Source organism: Diadema antillarum, unplaced genomic scaffold (genome assembly GCF_040938485.1).
Source record: "Diadema antillarum isolate AM-2024a unplaced genomic scaffold, OU_Dant_1.0 scf00000048, whole genome shotgun sequence".
In the NCBI taxonomy this organism is placed as follows: Eukaryota; Metazoa; Echinodermata; class Echinoidea; order Diadematoida; family Diadematidae; genus Diadema; species Diadema antillarum.
The window spans coordinates 518,249-534,482 of NW_027270937.1; the positions used below are offsets into that span (position 1 = coordinate 518,249).

A 16,234-nucleotide genomic window follows, 5' to 3' on the forward strand; every position below is an offset into this window, starting at 1 on the left:
TTATCTCTTGCAAACTGAAGTCCAATAAGAAACTCCGAAACGGTTTGAATACGTAGCGTTCCAAACGTTTTTCATAATCAATATCTTATACCTACGCTTCAGATTTAGTTATATGCGTCTACACTTCACACTTCACACTGTAGTAAAGACAACAGTAACTGAGTAATGAGTCAGATTGACGCGTAGGCCCATAATACATTTGAAATTCGAAGTGCAGACGAATTTACGGAACTTCATTGTAATAAATCCCGCCTACAATTCGCTTTTCTCCGTCATTAATGCTATAGAATAGCCAGTATAAACACAATGACGATTTCAATCCGACAGAAATTATAAATACACTGTACTTCGAAACAAACGAACACGAACAGCAAACAATCCAAACAAAAAAATTGCGATCATCTCAACAACCCCCAACATATACACACACATAAATTATACGCATCACAATAAACTTTGAATACAAATCATTGAATAGTACCAGGGGTATGGTATGGAGCTCGCACATTCTAAGGTGTCAAAGAATATCCGTACTGCTGCCAAACCTTATTCCATATAAATTATAAACTTTGTGAGCATGTCGATGAGTTAGAGTTATCAGTGCCGTATTTATATACGGCACTGGAGTTATCTATCCTTCATATTATAATATATCTATAGGGTGGCGTCCCACTGTCCCGAAATTGACACACTGGCTATAAGGATATTGCATTTTACATTCGCACGAAGATGGACCCAAGTCTCGTTAAAAGCCGAACAACAGCCGAAGCGAATACGACGCGTGTAGAAGGTCACACGATGTGACCCAATTAAACCACTAGAAGGCTACACGAAGATGTGAATCTTGAACACAAAATTATTCTCCGGGCTTTTTTTTTTCTTTTTGGCTTACCAAAGCTATTGCCGTAGCATACGAGGTTGCTGCCAGAGCCTGATAAACTCCATCGGCGGTCATATACCATGGCTTAACCCTATAAAGCACAAGCTATTTTGACCCCTTCCAGGCCCAAGGGGGGGGGGGGGGGGGAGGCACATTATGCCCCCCTATATAAATTCTTTATTATATGGTATATATGACCGTCATATTTGGCACATGGGTAGAGCAACTCATACTCTACATGACCCAACTTTTGAAATTTCTCAAGGTCATCAACTGAGGGCGCTATTTACCAAAATATAAAGAAATACATAGGAAATACGCTAAAATCATTTTTTTCTTTTTATTTCTTTATCCCCAGTATATATGTTTTTATTTCATATCAATCATTTTCACATTCACCACAAAGGAAAAGCAAGTCAACCTTGACTATTAGTTATGGTTGACATTTCTCAAGGTCAACATGTGGGGGCGCCATTCATTACAATATAAAGAAACATAAGAAAACCCATGACATATTGCTTGGAATGGGTATATATATTGGTATCACATTTCATATTTCCAAAATATTGAATTTTGAGTTTGCAAATTGATAATATGATAAACAAATGATATGACAGGCGAAGCTTGTGTGAAGATAACACAAAATAAAAGGGTAGTCTTTGAAAAATGCTGTATTTTCGATTATTTCTATTATATCTATTGTGTGATGCCTATGTCATATAAAAAATAAAGAAAATAATAAGAAGACCATTTTCGGGTAATTCACAACCATAGTTACATCACATTTTGGTCCTTCAGCAAATTAGAGCCAAGAAAACCCCCATTTCATCCTTTATTACACTGTTAACTGAAATTGGAACAGAAAATCATGCAAAATCTGACGAACATTGTTGTCAGTTTACGGTTGCGATGGCAACCAGCAATATCGGACATAGCTAAATTATATATCAAAATGTTTTTAATAAGATTTTAGGAAAAGTCACCAAATTTGGTTGAAATCGGGTAAAGGGTGTAGGCGTGGCAAACGAAAATATGGTAGGGGGCACAATGTGCCCCCCCCCCCCCCCCTTGGGCTTTATAGGGTTAAGATACCCACACGAATGACAAAACGTGTTTTTTTTTTTTTACGATCAGAACAGTTTGAACATTTCCTTTATCCTATAGCTGTGTCCATCTTTGTTAAGCATCGGGACAGCCAAACGTCCGCATTAAAAAGCAGTGCTCTCCTCATTCTGTTATCATTTTCTGCTCGGCGTATATGAAAACGGAAATGTATACATTTGAATGGTATCGACTCGCAGTTACGTATGCTCACAGCTCAAGGGATATAATGGTTAATGCTTTCATAACAGCGCTACATTCGTGGCACATTAAATGAAACAACAATTGAATAATTATTGTGTTGTGGTTGGAATGTAATAATTACTACAAAAGGTTAATCAGAAGGGATTTAATAATCTTTTCTCTTTTTCATCGTATCCTGTAACTCTTCGTGACGAGCACAAGCGGATGAAGTACCTCAACACACATGAAATATGTGTAATATCATTTCGATATTACATTATGGACACCGATAAAAATCGCCAAGGAATATTACTGACTCCTTGCTGCATGAGATTCTCTACCATGAGCCAACCTCTGGCAAACCCTTGGCAGACTTTTTCTCCACATTTCGCAGAGACGAAACTGCTGCATGCCCTGTGGCCATATAGGCCGGGGGATCGATCATGGTGTAGCCTACTGGAGTGGCGATAGTGCTTATGGTGTTGCGTCCAACTCGTTGGTCGGCAGCCTGCGGGATGGAGAAGGGACGCGGCAGTGTCCGAAGCCGCAGCGACTCCTGAAACGCGCGGTTGACCAACTTCGCCAGCCGTCCCGCTTCCGCACCGTCGCGACACGCGATGCCGTGACAACACATTTCCAGGGTCCAAGCATCCAAGGAGACCCTTGCATCATTCCCGCCCCCTTCGGCCGAGGGCCGCACTCCGATGCAATCGACGATGACAAGGACCTGTGGGAACGGGTCGTGGCCACTTGAACATCGCGCGATGTTGCACACGGCAAACTGTCGATCCAGAACTACTTGACGACTGTCGTCACTTGACAGGTCCGAAACACGCAGTGTGATATCCTCGGTGGCAATGCGTACGAGAACCTCCTGCTGCTTGCTGCGTGTGCCCCGCAGCAGATGTTGGCGGTAGAGATCTCCGGAGAGTCGGGCAAGGTCCGGCTGGTTTCGACATTCCGAGTCTGTCAGGGTCTTGGTGCCAAGGTATCCCTCGCATCTCACCCAGTCGCAGAGAGCAAACTCCTGGTTTGGTGGGTCGACAGCGATCGCCATCTTGAGCGCACTTGATGGAGATAATGAGACCCGATTCAATGCAGTGTCCTTTTGGCAAAATTCAGTGAAATTTCCAGTGCTACCTAGATTGAATAAAGATAGAAAGCCCATGCGAACGTTAGCAGTATACAAGATCAGGACACTATAGCATGTAGGCAGGTAATTGACAGGATTGCCCTGTCAAATTCCAATTAAGCGCAGATAGTCAGCAACCATATTATTGACTTCATAATCCTGATGAAGACAGGGGTCTAAACTTAAACTTTATAAGCATTAGCACACACTGCAATTCCTGAGCGATCAGGCTGTTCACGAATTATCCAAAAAAAAAAAAAAATTAAAACGAATTATGAGTATTTAATGGAGGAAAGAGCTTCGAGCTAAATAGACCAGAAATGATGAAAGTCCAACTCGACAAAAGGTGGCAGTTCCTTTAGGCTCTATAGTACTCAAACGCATTTAAAGCAATTATGACTTCAAAATAAAAGGTAAAATAAGGTTCGTCAAACGAAAAAAAAAACCAACACAGTATGTTAGACAATGTTATATAAGCAACGTTACAGTCACTTATACGAAAAATTGGATGTCTCTATTATATGAGGCAAAGAGACTTTGAAACAATGTCTTTTTGTACAGTGGGTTATTGGTTTCTTGTGTTTTCTCCGATTTTCATAGGTATAGTGATTTTCACTGATAAGTTGCTTCATTTCACTGCGCTAAGTTATGCCCACATGCCCCTCTGTTTGTTAGTTTCTTTGTTTGAACTAGCACTTCAACGTCAGTTCTCAATTTAAATATTTTATTACAGAAGTTTAAACAAGCCTTTAGACACACACGGTTACAATAATTTTTTTTTTTTTTTGGGGGGGGGGGGGGGAGGTGGGTAAAATTGGAAATAAAGGACCTTTCTATTCTACAAAAATAAACCCCGCTCGGACCGTACCCCTAGCGGACTACAAGTTGGGAGGGGGTATTTCAGAAACATACGATTTTATCTTATTATTATTTTTCGTTGCTGGGGCGACAAGACTTTGTATCTAAAAAATGTAAATTGTTCAGGAGCACAAAAAACATGGCAGCCAAAGCACTATATCAAAATGGGAGAGCCTTTCCTTTGACATGCCTTGGTGGCTTAATTTTGGGGGTAGGACAGCTAGGATTTAGACAGGACATCACTTATCAGATTAAAATATTTATGACCATTAATCCTAAAAAGTCATTTTCACCAAAATTTCTTATGGGGTCTTGTCGACCCAGCGACATTTTTTTTTTCTCTACCTTCAAAGGTGTGGTTAAACGTAAAGTATAGGCCTATATATCAGCCATGAAGAAAAGTCTCTGATCATCTTCGTGCCTATGCTTCATTGTTCTAACATATCTATATCAAGTTCAGCATCATTTATCTTGGATTTGTGTAAGTGAAGATGCCAACCACCTCTTACGTTAACCACTTCCTGGCAATGAATGTGAAGGAGTGCGGGAGACGTTAGTCAAATTCATGGACATATACGAAGAAGTGCTTTCTTGCTGGTGCAAGAATCATGTTCAATATTTTTGGAAACACCTAACGAATGCAGTGAGTCATCTTGAGGCGTATCCTATGTCTATTGTCTCGACCTGTTTATCATTTCTATGCAGCGTTTTTTAACAACCCATGGATTCGACTGAATGGGGAATTCCCATTATCGCTTCAAGGCTCACCAACAATAAAATCTCTCTTCGTGTTTAATAGTCTTGTGTATATATAATGTGCAGACACTTCCTCGTTTTAAATGGGTTGAGATCAATCCTTGAGAACAAGCCTCTGATTCAACCCGCCCATCACAACCGGATATCAAACACGCTCTTCTGAATACTAGTAAAACAAAACTATTATGATGAAAGCAAGTGAACGAAATCAAATTCATAGGGCCTACAGTGATGCCCTGAAATTCTGTTAATGATTCATCGACCTGGTGCACACTTATGGTGGAATATTTGGAAAACTCTCCATCAAAAAGTAAAACGATACTTTCGCTATATATTCAATTACAAGAAAAAGAGCCAAACAAACAAAATACTATATTGATGCATGATTTTAGCTTACCCCTACCCCCCCACACACACACAAAAGGGAACTTTTGCATATAAATAGAATTGAAATTCAACGACATGGCGCACACTCTTAGTGAAGTATTTGAGAAATTTGGATCTAAAAAAGGGGGAGGAAAAAATGAATCTTGGGGAAAATTGTGAATATATAGGTAAGACTATGTCTGTCGCACTCTTGTTTCGCGTGTGCGTTTTCATGCGTCGTCACTATGTACGTAAGTCTATGGAGGTGCATCGTAGCGCTCACCGGCAACGACAGTGAATGGGGATATAGAAGGTAAAATAATAATGATAATAATAATAGTAATAATAGTAATAATAATAATAATAACAATAATAATAATAATGATAATAAAAATAATAATAATAATAACAATAATAATAATTCGGTATTGTTGAATGACTGTTCTTTTTATGATTTACTGATCATATTAAAAACTAACATTCGAGTGTAGAGAAAAGGAAGTTGCGTACGGAAATGGTCGAGTTTGGGTCAGACTGGCTTTAAAGGTAAGTTTCAATTTAATTCAAAATGATTTTATTTCCATATAAAGTAATATAAAGTAATATAGCTAACGCTTACATGAGTACATAAGTAGGAACTTTGAATCACGTTTAAGTTTCAACAAAACATGAATGCAATTATTATAATGATATCAACTCTGGTTTGGATAAATAAACAAGTAAGCAATACAGTCTTAATTTAAAACTCTATACATGGAAAAGAGGAATTCACAAGAAAAGCATATAGCTTGTAAAGTTTGTGAATTACTCTAGAATGTGAGGGCGTCTCAAGTTGCTCAGCCTTTTATACTTAGAGTAAGGTTAATTGTATGAATTTTTTTAAATTACAAATTGAAAACTAAACACTTTTCTATTGCAGTTATAGACCTTTGAGAAGAAGTTTTATCTTTAATTCATTTAGTGTCTGTGTCTGTGCATGTGCTCTACCCCTCCACCCCCCCCCCCCCCCCGCTCGCCAGCGAGGGAGGGGGGGGGTCGTTGGAACTCCCTGTAGCCCCTAGTTACGAGTCTGATACGTGTATGTGAAGAAGAGGGGGAAGGGTTGTGGTGGGAGGTTGGAAAAAAATACCAACGAAAAGAAAGTTGAAGCTATTAGTAGTGAATCCCTCAGAGGCAGAAATCAGGAGAACCCCCACAGTCAATACTGTGGATGGGTTTGTACGATGTGGAACAGTTCTTCAAAATGGCGAAATTGACGGGGGGGGGGGGGGGAGGTGGAAAAACCTGTGGTACTGCTGGCAACATACAGCAGGTGGAATTTTACCATTGACTATCGCAATGTTACATTGTATTACAGCATTATGTCCACTCTACATCTGACGTCATGCTCTTCTAGTACAATGGAGGGAAATGCAAACGAAAAGAAGAAATATGAGTTCATGTGAATGCCAGAATACACTTATAGGCCTACATCTATCGGTATCATATCCTGACGGGCGTCTGTAAAATTTGGGGTAGCTCAAAGTGTATACAGGAGTCCACAGGACGATCTATCAGGATAAGCTCTTGACAGTTTATCATATTGTTATACCGATTATGTTTCGGAGTTGACAACGTCTAACTCCAGAACTAACCCGCGTGATTCTATGTTAAATGGCATTAATGTCATCATCAGCATGGGCACTTCGAGTGCAATTACACTCCATAACAAGTTGGCTTTAAAATTAATGTAGAGTAAAATCAAACAAAATGAAAATAAATACTTCATCAATATATAATAGCACATAAAGATATGTAAATTACAGGATTTTAAATTTCCATACGCTTTTATGAAACAGTGATAAGCCTATATTCGCCAAAAAGAAAACAACACACAAAAAACACACATTCAAACACAAACATCCAAATTAGATGAGAACATGTCATTACCTCACAAGTCTTTCTTAGACTTCAACAAAAATCTTCACATTTCCTTTCCCCGCTTCATTAACACAACTTGTGCCCTTCTCTTCTTCTTTATGTTGTAGGACCAACCCAAAGCAGTGATGCCTTTCACAGGTTAGAGCTTGTAGTTGCCATATTTTCGTCAACAATAATAAATTGTTTATAGATATGAAATGATGTATAAAATATATACTTATACAAATACAAAATCATTTAATATTATTTCATAATTTCATGAACAAATTGTACGGAAAGTTGTGAGGTGGTGACATAATCCCCTAAACTAATTATCATAATCGTTAAATGATTTATGTAGTTGCAACCACTGTCACTGTTCCAGCAAACAACATCTTGAGTAACTTTAGAATTCCATATCAGCCAAAGTTCATTTCCGATTTTGCTAATCCTTCGATGATTTGTTTGTTCAAGTATACTTCACATGAAGTCAAATAGAACATGAATAATAACATGGCACTACATGTATTGAAAAAACAAGCAAACAAACAAACAAACAAAACATCGCATTCACATGGAAATTTACAGCCTGGCGACACCGCTACGAGCAGCCAGTGTTCTCTGAGCGAGTAAAGCTATTCTGCATAATACAAGGATAAAAGATTCCTCTTTAATCATCTCCCTATCGGAGCACAAGTCACGCTATGGTATATAAAATAGGCGTCTCCACGCTGAAACAATGGTAATGGTAGACGAATAACAAGAAGCCCCAACAAGAAATACTACCCAGCGGTTGGCGGATGAATCATGGCTATTCAACAAAACCGTGTAGACTCCAAATATGCGTAAAGCTCGTTTTCATCTGACAGTGAACTCGGAGCGAAAAGTACTGCAATGTTGTTAAAATACAGATTGGCGGCACTGTTAATAAATGACTCTATGTAAAACGCAGCTTATACTATACCTTTTGCTGAGCGAGATGAAAACTGCCCCCACGTTCTACGATGATGTTCTCAACGAGATCGATTTCGGGTTGATGAGGGCTGCGTAGTTCTGCTCAAGTACAACATGCATACTCAAGCCATTGTTGCTGCATGTCAGTGATTCTTTCGACGAATGCACTTATAATAACATTACGTCAGTTTTAGCATAGCATCTAATGACAATGAAACACGGAGAGCGACATGGGATGAACTCGTAGGATGATACGAATGGAAAGATTATATCAATATGATAACGACATTGTCGAACTAGCAAACAGCAGTTGGCGAGCCGGAATTGCTCATAATACAAGGGAAGAAGGATTTAACGTCTCCAACAATAGCCTTATTTCGTGCGTTGTTCATTTGATCACAATATTGAGCATGCCAGCTATTATATAGAATGCATATCGGTGGCTTCCCAACTGAAGATTACGATACGCTCTCTGTTGTCATGGTAACATTGAAAGGTTGGGTAGGCAGAGCCAAGCAGAGCTCAGCAAACGTATATAAATCGGCGAGGGAATAATGAGGTATGCTGTACAAAATCTAATCACATTTACACACACACACGCACGCACACACACACACACACACACACACACTTCTTTTTTTTCAATGGTATGCATTCATTTCCATTCAACTAGTATAAAAGGACAGTAATCTAAACTGGGAACATAGCAAAATACTAGCATTTGGACACAATACCAACAAAAGTAATCCCTTCCTGTTCATTTGTTGTTGTTTTTTTTTTAAACGGTAGAAGTAAACATTTAAGACTGATAACAAAATACCGAACACCTTATTTATTTAATTGATGACAATAATGCAAATGCACTCGTACAACAAAATAGAATGGAATCATTGTCACATACAGACCAAACTTACCAAATCCCCCACCCCAGCAGCTTCGCGCAGCTGCCCCTCCTAACCCAGTACCTCTGTTCTGCCCCCTTCACCCTTGTTCCTCCCTTACACCTGTCAACCTCCCCTACCTACCACGTAAACATGCACACACACACACACACACACACACACACACACACACACGTGCCCAACTCTAACAGTGGCAGATACACAATATGAGTCTTGCCATCACGACTTTTTTGGGTTTTTTAGATGTTGTTTTTTGTGTGTGAGGAGATTCGCATTTGATGTTACACATAAAAAAATAAATAAAAAAGAACACTTCCCCATTTTGAGCAATCACAATGTTCTTCCAAATCACATGTTGCTCCTCATTATTCAGTCCTACCACAGCATTAACGCCTTGAATCTCGGGGTGATATGGCTTTGATAATTCTTATAGAAAAGACGCGTTAGATAATACTGGTTTAATTCATTAAATCTAGACATCATTAGAAAAAATAAAGAAAATGAGCTACTTGGGACAGATACAGGCACTTCAATGTTCTAAAAATGTGTCGCCGATTTAAGATTCAATTCTTAATGAACAACTACTGTAAGTTTAGTTATTGAAACTTCTGCAATGGAAATAATCATATATGATCACCAAATGGCTTAAATGAAAGACAGGGTTTTTTATGTGGCTTATGAAACATTTGCAATGAGCAAAACTATATCACAAAGATACATCACTATTAACCCATATAAACCTGCATTAGTTGATATAAAATGCCTCCTGTGACCAGGGGATGGGTCTCACAAAGAATTAAGTCAATCTAATCAAGAATTCAAATCAAGATTATGGTTTGCCATTGGTTCCCTTGTTTGGTCTAATCTAATGTTTTCAGGATCTACTAGTACTTCAAATTGTTATCAAAATTTACACACAAACACACAAATCCTTTGGCCGTAATTTTAGTTTGTATACTAATGGCAGTAAATACATGTCAAATTCTTTAAAATTTTCATTTTCATTAGGTAGTTAGAATATTACTCAAGACACATATAGCATACAACAATTTCAAGTTGATCTTAAATTTTAAGATCGACTTAAATTGTCTCTGAAACACTCCTCAGATCTCACAGAATTCTACGCAACATAGATCGCTCACAAAAGTCATAGGATTAAAAAATGGGGCATGACGACGTGATTATGAAGTTTCTGCTTTAATTTTTATTCCCTCTATCATCAATCAAGCACAGAGCTGGTAGTCAAATCATCTCTCTCTCTCTCCAACGCACCGCTTTGTTTAAGACTTTGATAATATACAACATGACATAGGCTGGCCGTTGGGAGAATGACTGCAATACAATATAAAATACAAATGCCAATATAAATACACATTATATCCCATGGAAGAATATAAATCAAAACTTAATTTCTCTTCTTTTTTTTTTTCTTGTTAAAAGACAAATACTAACTACACTATGCACTCGGAGTTTTCATTCTTAATGATAATTGACATGAGAGACCAATATTTAGAGGAGAAAATACGTTGTATTGGTTAGAGATGAGATAGGCAATGTATGCAGGAATATATTTGGTCATAACATAAGGTTGTAAATATTGGTTGTTTGGACAAGGGCTTTGAAGTAGCAGTGGAATATTAAATTACTCTGAAATCAAGCTCTTCCTATCTCTGCATGTGGTAGTGTCTGTTACCTGGGTAACAGCAAATGATGCAAAAAGCATGCAAAATGCAAAAAAAAAAAGAGTAAAAATATACCATTATAACTTGTCTGCATTTCATGCCTGTCCCAACCAATGGAGCTTTGCTTCCAACATTACAATGCAGTTAGTCAATCAACACCAGCGGTCAAGAACTTTCCGAGACCCTCAACGAACCACCACCGACAACCCAGCACATGATTATTTAAGTACAGAAAGTCCAGTCGGTCACTGACTGGTCAAGGATGAGATCACCATTTTTTTAGTCACAAATGATTATTAGATCAAGGAGCATTCCAAAATGAGCTGAAGGGGCAACATATCAGTATCTCTCCACTTTTCCCTTTCCAAAGGCTTGGGTGGATGTTGACCTACACAATGTACAGTGTACAAGACACACAAGAAACCATGCGCAGCATTCCCGAGGGTATAGTAGTAACTTACTCCTTGCTTTATGTGGTTTGTGCAACTGAAGCACTCACCAAAATATGAATTGAACATAAAATACATATCACAGACATTCATTCTTACATTTCTCCTCAGTTATTAGTGAAACATTCATACTTTTTTTCTATGTGTGATAAGGGATAGCAGCCTCAGCTCATGTCAAAGGTCAAAGGTATCAATGATTTTTTTTCCCCCTCACTTACTCTTTCCTTCTTCAGGTGACTACATGTACATTCATAGGGAAACACTTTGGGTTCCGGCTTTGAAATACAATGGATGTAGCTCTACCCTCATCTGCCTTTAGGTAACCCAATACGAATCCTTATACACAATTTTTACTATGGTGACAATGGGACTGGAAAAGAGGACGTGTGATTTTCAGGCAACAACGACAGCGAAAGAATGGAGTTTGCTTGGTCATGCAAGTGGACTTTGTATGGCTGGTTCATCTGTGGGGACGGATGAAACACTCTGACTCATGATATTGCATTGAATACATTAGTTCATCCTCCCTAGTGGAGATGAATTCTTCCCTAAAATGCTGTTACAAACAATACCATTCACTTTGTCATGACTGGTTTACATCAACAAACCATTGTTATAACATTCAACCATTTACAATATTTTGTGCGACAACTCCTTTATTAAACTAATTTCCAGTTTTTATTAAAATTTTTTTGTTTAGTTTCACAGAAGTACTGACATTCCTGTAATTTCCTCTCTTTTTACTGGGAGGGAAGGGGGGGGGGGCTGAGGAAGTTGCAATCATGCAAGCAAGATTCATAATGAAATGGTATGTCTAATTTCCAACAATAATACCATGGGTATTTAATATCTTTTATTCTGAAATGAACAAACAAAACTCATATCATTACTCTCAATTGTGTGTTTGTGTTTGTGTGTGTGTGTGTGTCTGTGTCTGTCTGTCTGTCTGTCTGTCTGTCCAGGCAGAAGGAGTAAATACATGTGCAACGACTTTGTGGTACCATACACAATTCATGTATCAGGAAGAAACAAATCAACTGATCATAATACACAGTAAAAAAAAAAAGTAAATGTGATTCACAAGACACCAACAGAATTTCTGAACCACAAGAACATTTTGATACTCTTGTTTTTTTATCTTTTTTTCTTATCTTTTTGGCACTTGAAAATCAATCTATAAAGAATTTACCACATACTTTACATGGTTTACGTGCTGACGACATCCCCTCCCCCACCCCAACACTCCAGTTGTGACTAGTTTCATTAGATCCATTCGAACAGTCCTCTCTAAAAACACAAGAACTATATAGCTGTATCAAGTGAGAAGTCAAAACGGTCAAATTTTCAAAAACCTACCATGAAAACAATACTGTATTTGAACATGCATGTATGGACTACATAATTTAATCCTTCCAATTCTCCTTCATCTTTATCTGGAGTATTTTCCAGGAGATCATTGAGGATAAACCAACAGAAACTTCTTGGTTGTGATTGCAGTATTGTGATGCACATATCACAGTGTAGAGGAGGTGCCACAAACACTATGGCTTTAGTGGCAGCTGAACGCCCTTATCATTCTCAGCTGACGGATTGCACAGAGCAATGTCTACCAAACTGGTATTACATGTATGTTAAAGGGATCGTGTAGTTTTGGTTGAGACCTAATTTCAGGTTTCAAACATTTCTTGGTGAGATAATGAGAAACCTCTTATGAAATATGAAAGAGCATGTAATTCCATGAGGAATTCAACGTTTATTTGATGAAAATCGGTTTTGAAATGGCTGAGATATCCAAAACAGAGTGATTCTAATAAAGTGTGGGACCCACACTTTATTACGATCACTTTGTTTTACTTTGTTTTTGGTTGTTTCAGTCATTCCATACCCGATTTTCATCAAATAAACTTTGAATTCCTCTTAAAATGGTATGCTCTGTACTATTTCATAAGTGTTTTCTTGGTATCTTGCAAAAAGTTAAAAGCCCAATTCTCATCTCCACCAATACTGTACCATCCCTTTAACACCTGCAATGCTGCCACATTTAAAGCAGTTCAAAACTCAATTACAAAATAAGGATCTATGTTGAGCATTGTCTGTGTAGCAAAATGGCAGTCCTGGTAATTTATTTTCTTGTCAAAGAGACTTAAAAAAAAACCAAAACACAACAGCATTAACTCAGCAACAGCCTAAAACAAAACAAAATAATGAAAAAAAGCATGCAACAAATATGTGAAAGCTTTCGTGGTCATCACAACAGACCCATGATGCTTGTATAAATATGTGTATATACATCGTAGGCACTCATGCAAAGACTGTATTTGTCAAGCATGCTCTGTAGAGCAAAACAAAAGTGACGCTTAGTCAATATACCATACTTGCCTGGTGTTTTATTTCAGTGTCATTAAAACACACAACATCAAAAAATAGGAGTGAAGTACAATGGTAAAGAAAGGAAAGAACGAAAAATACAGAAATCAAGAGAAATAGAGCTGTAGTGAGAAAGAGAAAAAAGAGCAATCAAAAGAGGCATCAACTTGCCTGGGACGGAAACAGTTTCTTAACACTTCACGATCTTTGCACTTGTCACAAGGGATATGAAAGAGTGTGAATTCTTCCATGTGCGATACTGTGCACATAGATGATACCCTAGCGCAAAACAATTGCCCTGCAGTCAGCTGGGAAGCATCTGCCTTCTCATTTGCTCATTACACATTTCTGTAAGTATGGCTCTTTCCTGGTATGACGGTACTGACCAAATTACGGTGACCTATGACCTTGACCATAACCTGTGACTTTCAATGCAAATAATTTCAAACATAAACCAACAAATCGTAATAACGTCAACAGGACATTTCCAGCTGAAGTTAAATGTTTGGAATCAATGTAGTGTTGCAAAAGTACAGTGACCTCTAAACTTGGTCTTTGACCTTTCATCACTACCATTTTATGAACTAATTTGTTTATCTGTTTTCTCCCTCCTCAACAAGTGATACTGCCAGAGAGCATCCCTAGCTAAAGTTACAGTTGCAAAATGATATGTTTGGGCTAAGTTCAGTGACCCTTGTCCTTTGAACTTGAGGGATTTGTCCCAAAATCTGCTCAGGGCATCTACAACTCGTGCAGCTTCAAGCTTTTTTTTTTTCTCAATACATAATAAACGTGAAATGGGATGGATGGAAAGACAAGCAACCTACACACATCATAATGTTTCCGACACCCTTTAGGGCAGAGGCACACAACAGAAATTTAAAAAAAAAAATACTGTAAACGCGGACATTTTCATGGTACAGTGTACATTAATTTTTGCTTATTTCACTCTACTTTTGGATAGTGCGAATTCTGAAACCGTGAAAATATCCTAACAACTTTCCTCTGCACATTATGAATGGATTGACAATTGCACAGCATGAATTCAAGAACCCACAAATGTTTTTGCGCTGATCAGAAAAATTAATTGCGCAAAAATAACAACGTTTACAGTAATCAAACAGTCTGAAAGTTCTGAACTCCCTCTGAGAAGAAAAAAAAATGCTTTGGGTGAAGAAGGGGTTGGAAGTGTGGCTCTTCTATCAACAGAAATCAAATTACACTACGGACAAGAAAAAACCCCAGAAAAGACAAAGAGGAAACATAGGGAGTGGAATAGGAGAAACAAAAGGACTGTAGTGATATAGGAAAATTAAAGCGCATTCATATACAAAGTTGGGACCAGAAACGCTCCTGAAGCGCTTTGACTCTAATGCTCCTTCATGCCTGTTCATACAGAGAATCGTGGCTTGCTGAGACCACACGTACAGTGGCTGAGTTAGAGGGGCATGGTGACCTTTGAGTGTGCGGGAACTCCTGGCATACAAACTGTACGCACAGTGCACACCACATTTTACTTCGGGAGCGCTCTAAACGTTGGTGACCATTTATACAGAGTTTTAGAGAACCTCAGGAGTGCTCCTGAGCCTACCCTAAAGAGGGGCATAACTTTAAGAGTGCTCCAGGGCCCGACTGTCTGTTCATACTAATACAGAGTTCAGAGGGGCTCAGGAGGGCTCATGGAGTGCTCTAAAGGCCCAGTATGAATGGGGCATAAGAGGAAAGAGAGGGACGAGGATGAGGAAACAGAAGAGGTGGTGGTGAAAGAAGAGAAGAGTAGGATGTATACCTAGATTTCTAGACATTGAAATTTAGAAGTCTTCTGCAATCAATATACAGACAAAAATGATTGAATACTCTAAATGGCACTGCTAATTCCCCCCCCCCCCATTTTTTTAACGACTGGTATTGAGGGACAAATAAGCATCTAAAACACAAAAAAGCATGATGTGTTTAAACCCTCTACCTCTCAAGAGTTGTGTAATCATATCCAAAATCATATTTCACTTCTTCGCTATATATCCCCTAGTATTCTTTCTTCCCAAGTGTCCAAGCAAGCAGGGACATTCAACGTGATATTTTATGTAATATACAAGAAGTGTGCATCACAATCATAATTGCAAATGGAAAGCATGAGGTGAACAAACGAATGGACTGAATCTGATTTATGATTAAATTACAATTGCAAATTGTTTTCTTTAAATTATAGCCATTCCCCATCAGATCTCCAAGTCTTGAACAAATCACTGCGCATCTGTTTGCTCATAACTTATCTTCCAAACCTTACCCTCATATACCTTCAAAAAAAAATTTTTTTTACATCAACCACATTCTAGAGATCTTTATTTTCTCCCAAAACTGCTTCTATCTAGCTAAGATAGAATGATTCTTGTCTCCGAGTGCATATCTGTTATTCTACAGTTTTAACTGCTCTATGGACAAAATTTACACAGTTCAGGTTAGACAGTCACTTCTAGTATCTTCTTTTTTTCTGCTATAGAAACATGACAATTATTGTTTTTCTGTGATTTGTACACATATCTGCTATGACAAGAGTTAAATAAGCACTTTAAACAAAATATATATCAATTCCTTTACAGTGTAGCAATGCTAGATGAGATTCAAAAAAACATAAACGTTATTATATACTGTGCTGTGAATAATAACACTGAAGTGCAGCACATGAAAAAAGTACTGGGTTTAAT

General features: G+C 38.1%; 1 protein-coding gene across 1 annotated transcript; it reads right to left on the reverse strand.

Annotated features, from left to right (window-relative positions):
- Positions 1–2,501: 2,501 nt before the first annotated feature.
- On the reverse strand, positions 2,502–3,221 carry LOC139715399 (uncharacterized). Its single transcript, XM_071626972.1, has one exon. The coding sequence runs from the start codon at positions 3,219–3,221 to the stop codon at positions 2,502–2,504; it is 720 nt and encodes a 239-aa protein (XP_071483073.1).
- Between the last annotated feature and the right edge of the window lie 13,013 nt (positions 3,222–16,234).

Coding starts and splice junctions, on each gene's coding strand:
- LOC139715399 (XM_071626972.1), bottom strand. CDS start 3,221: ATGGCGATCGCTGTCGACCCACCAAACCAGGAGTTTGCTCTCTGCGAC.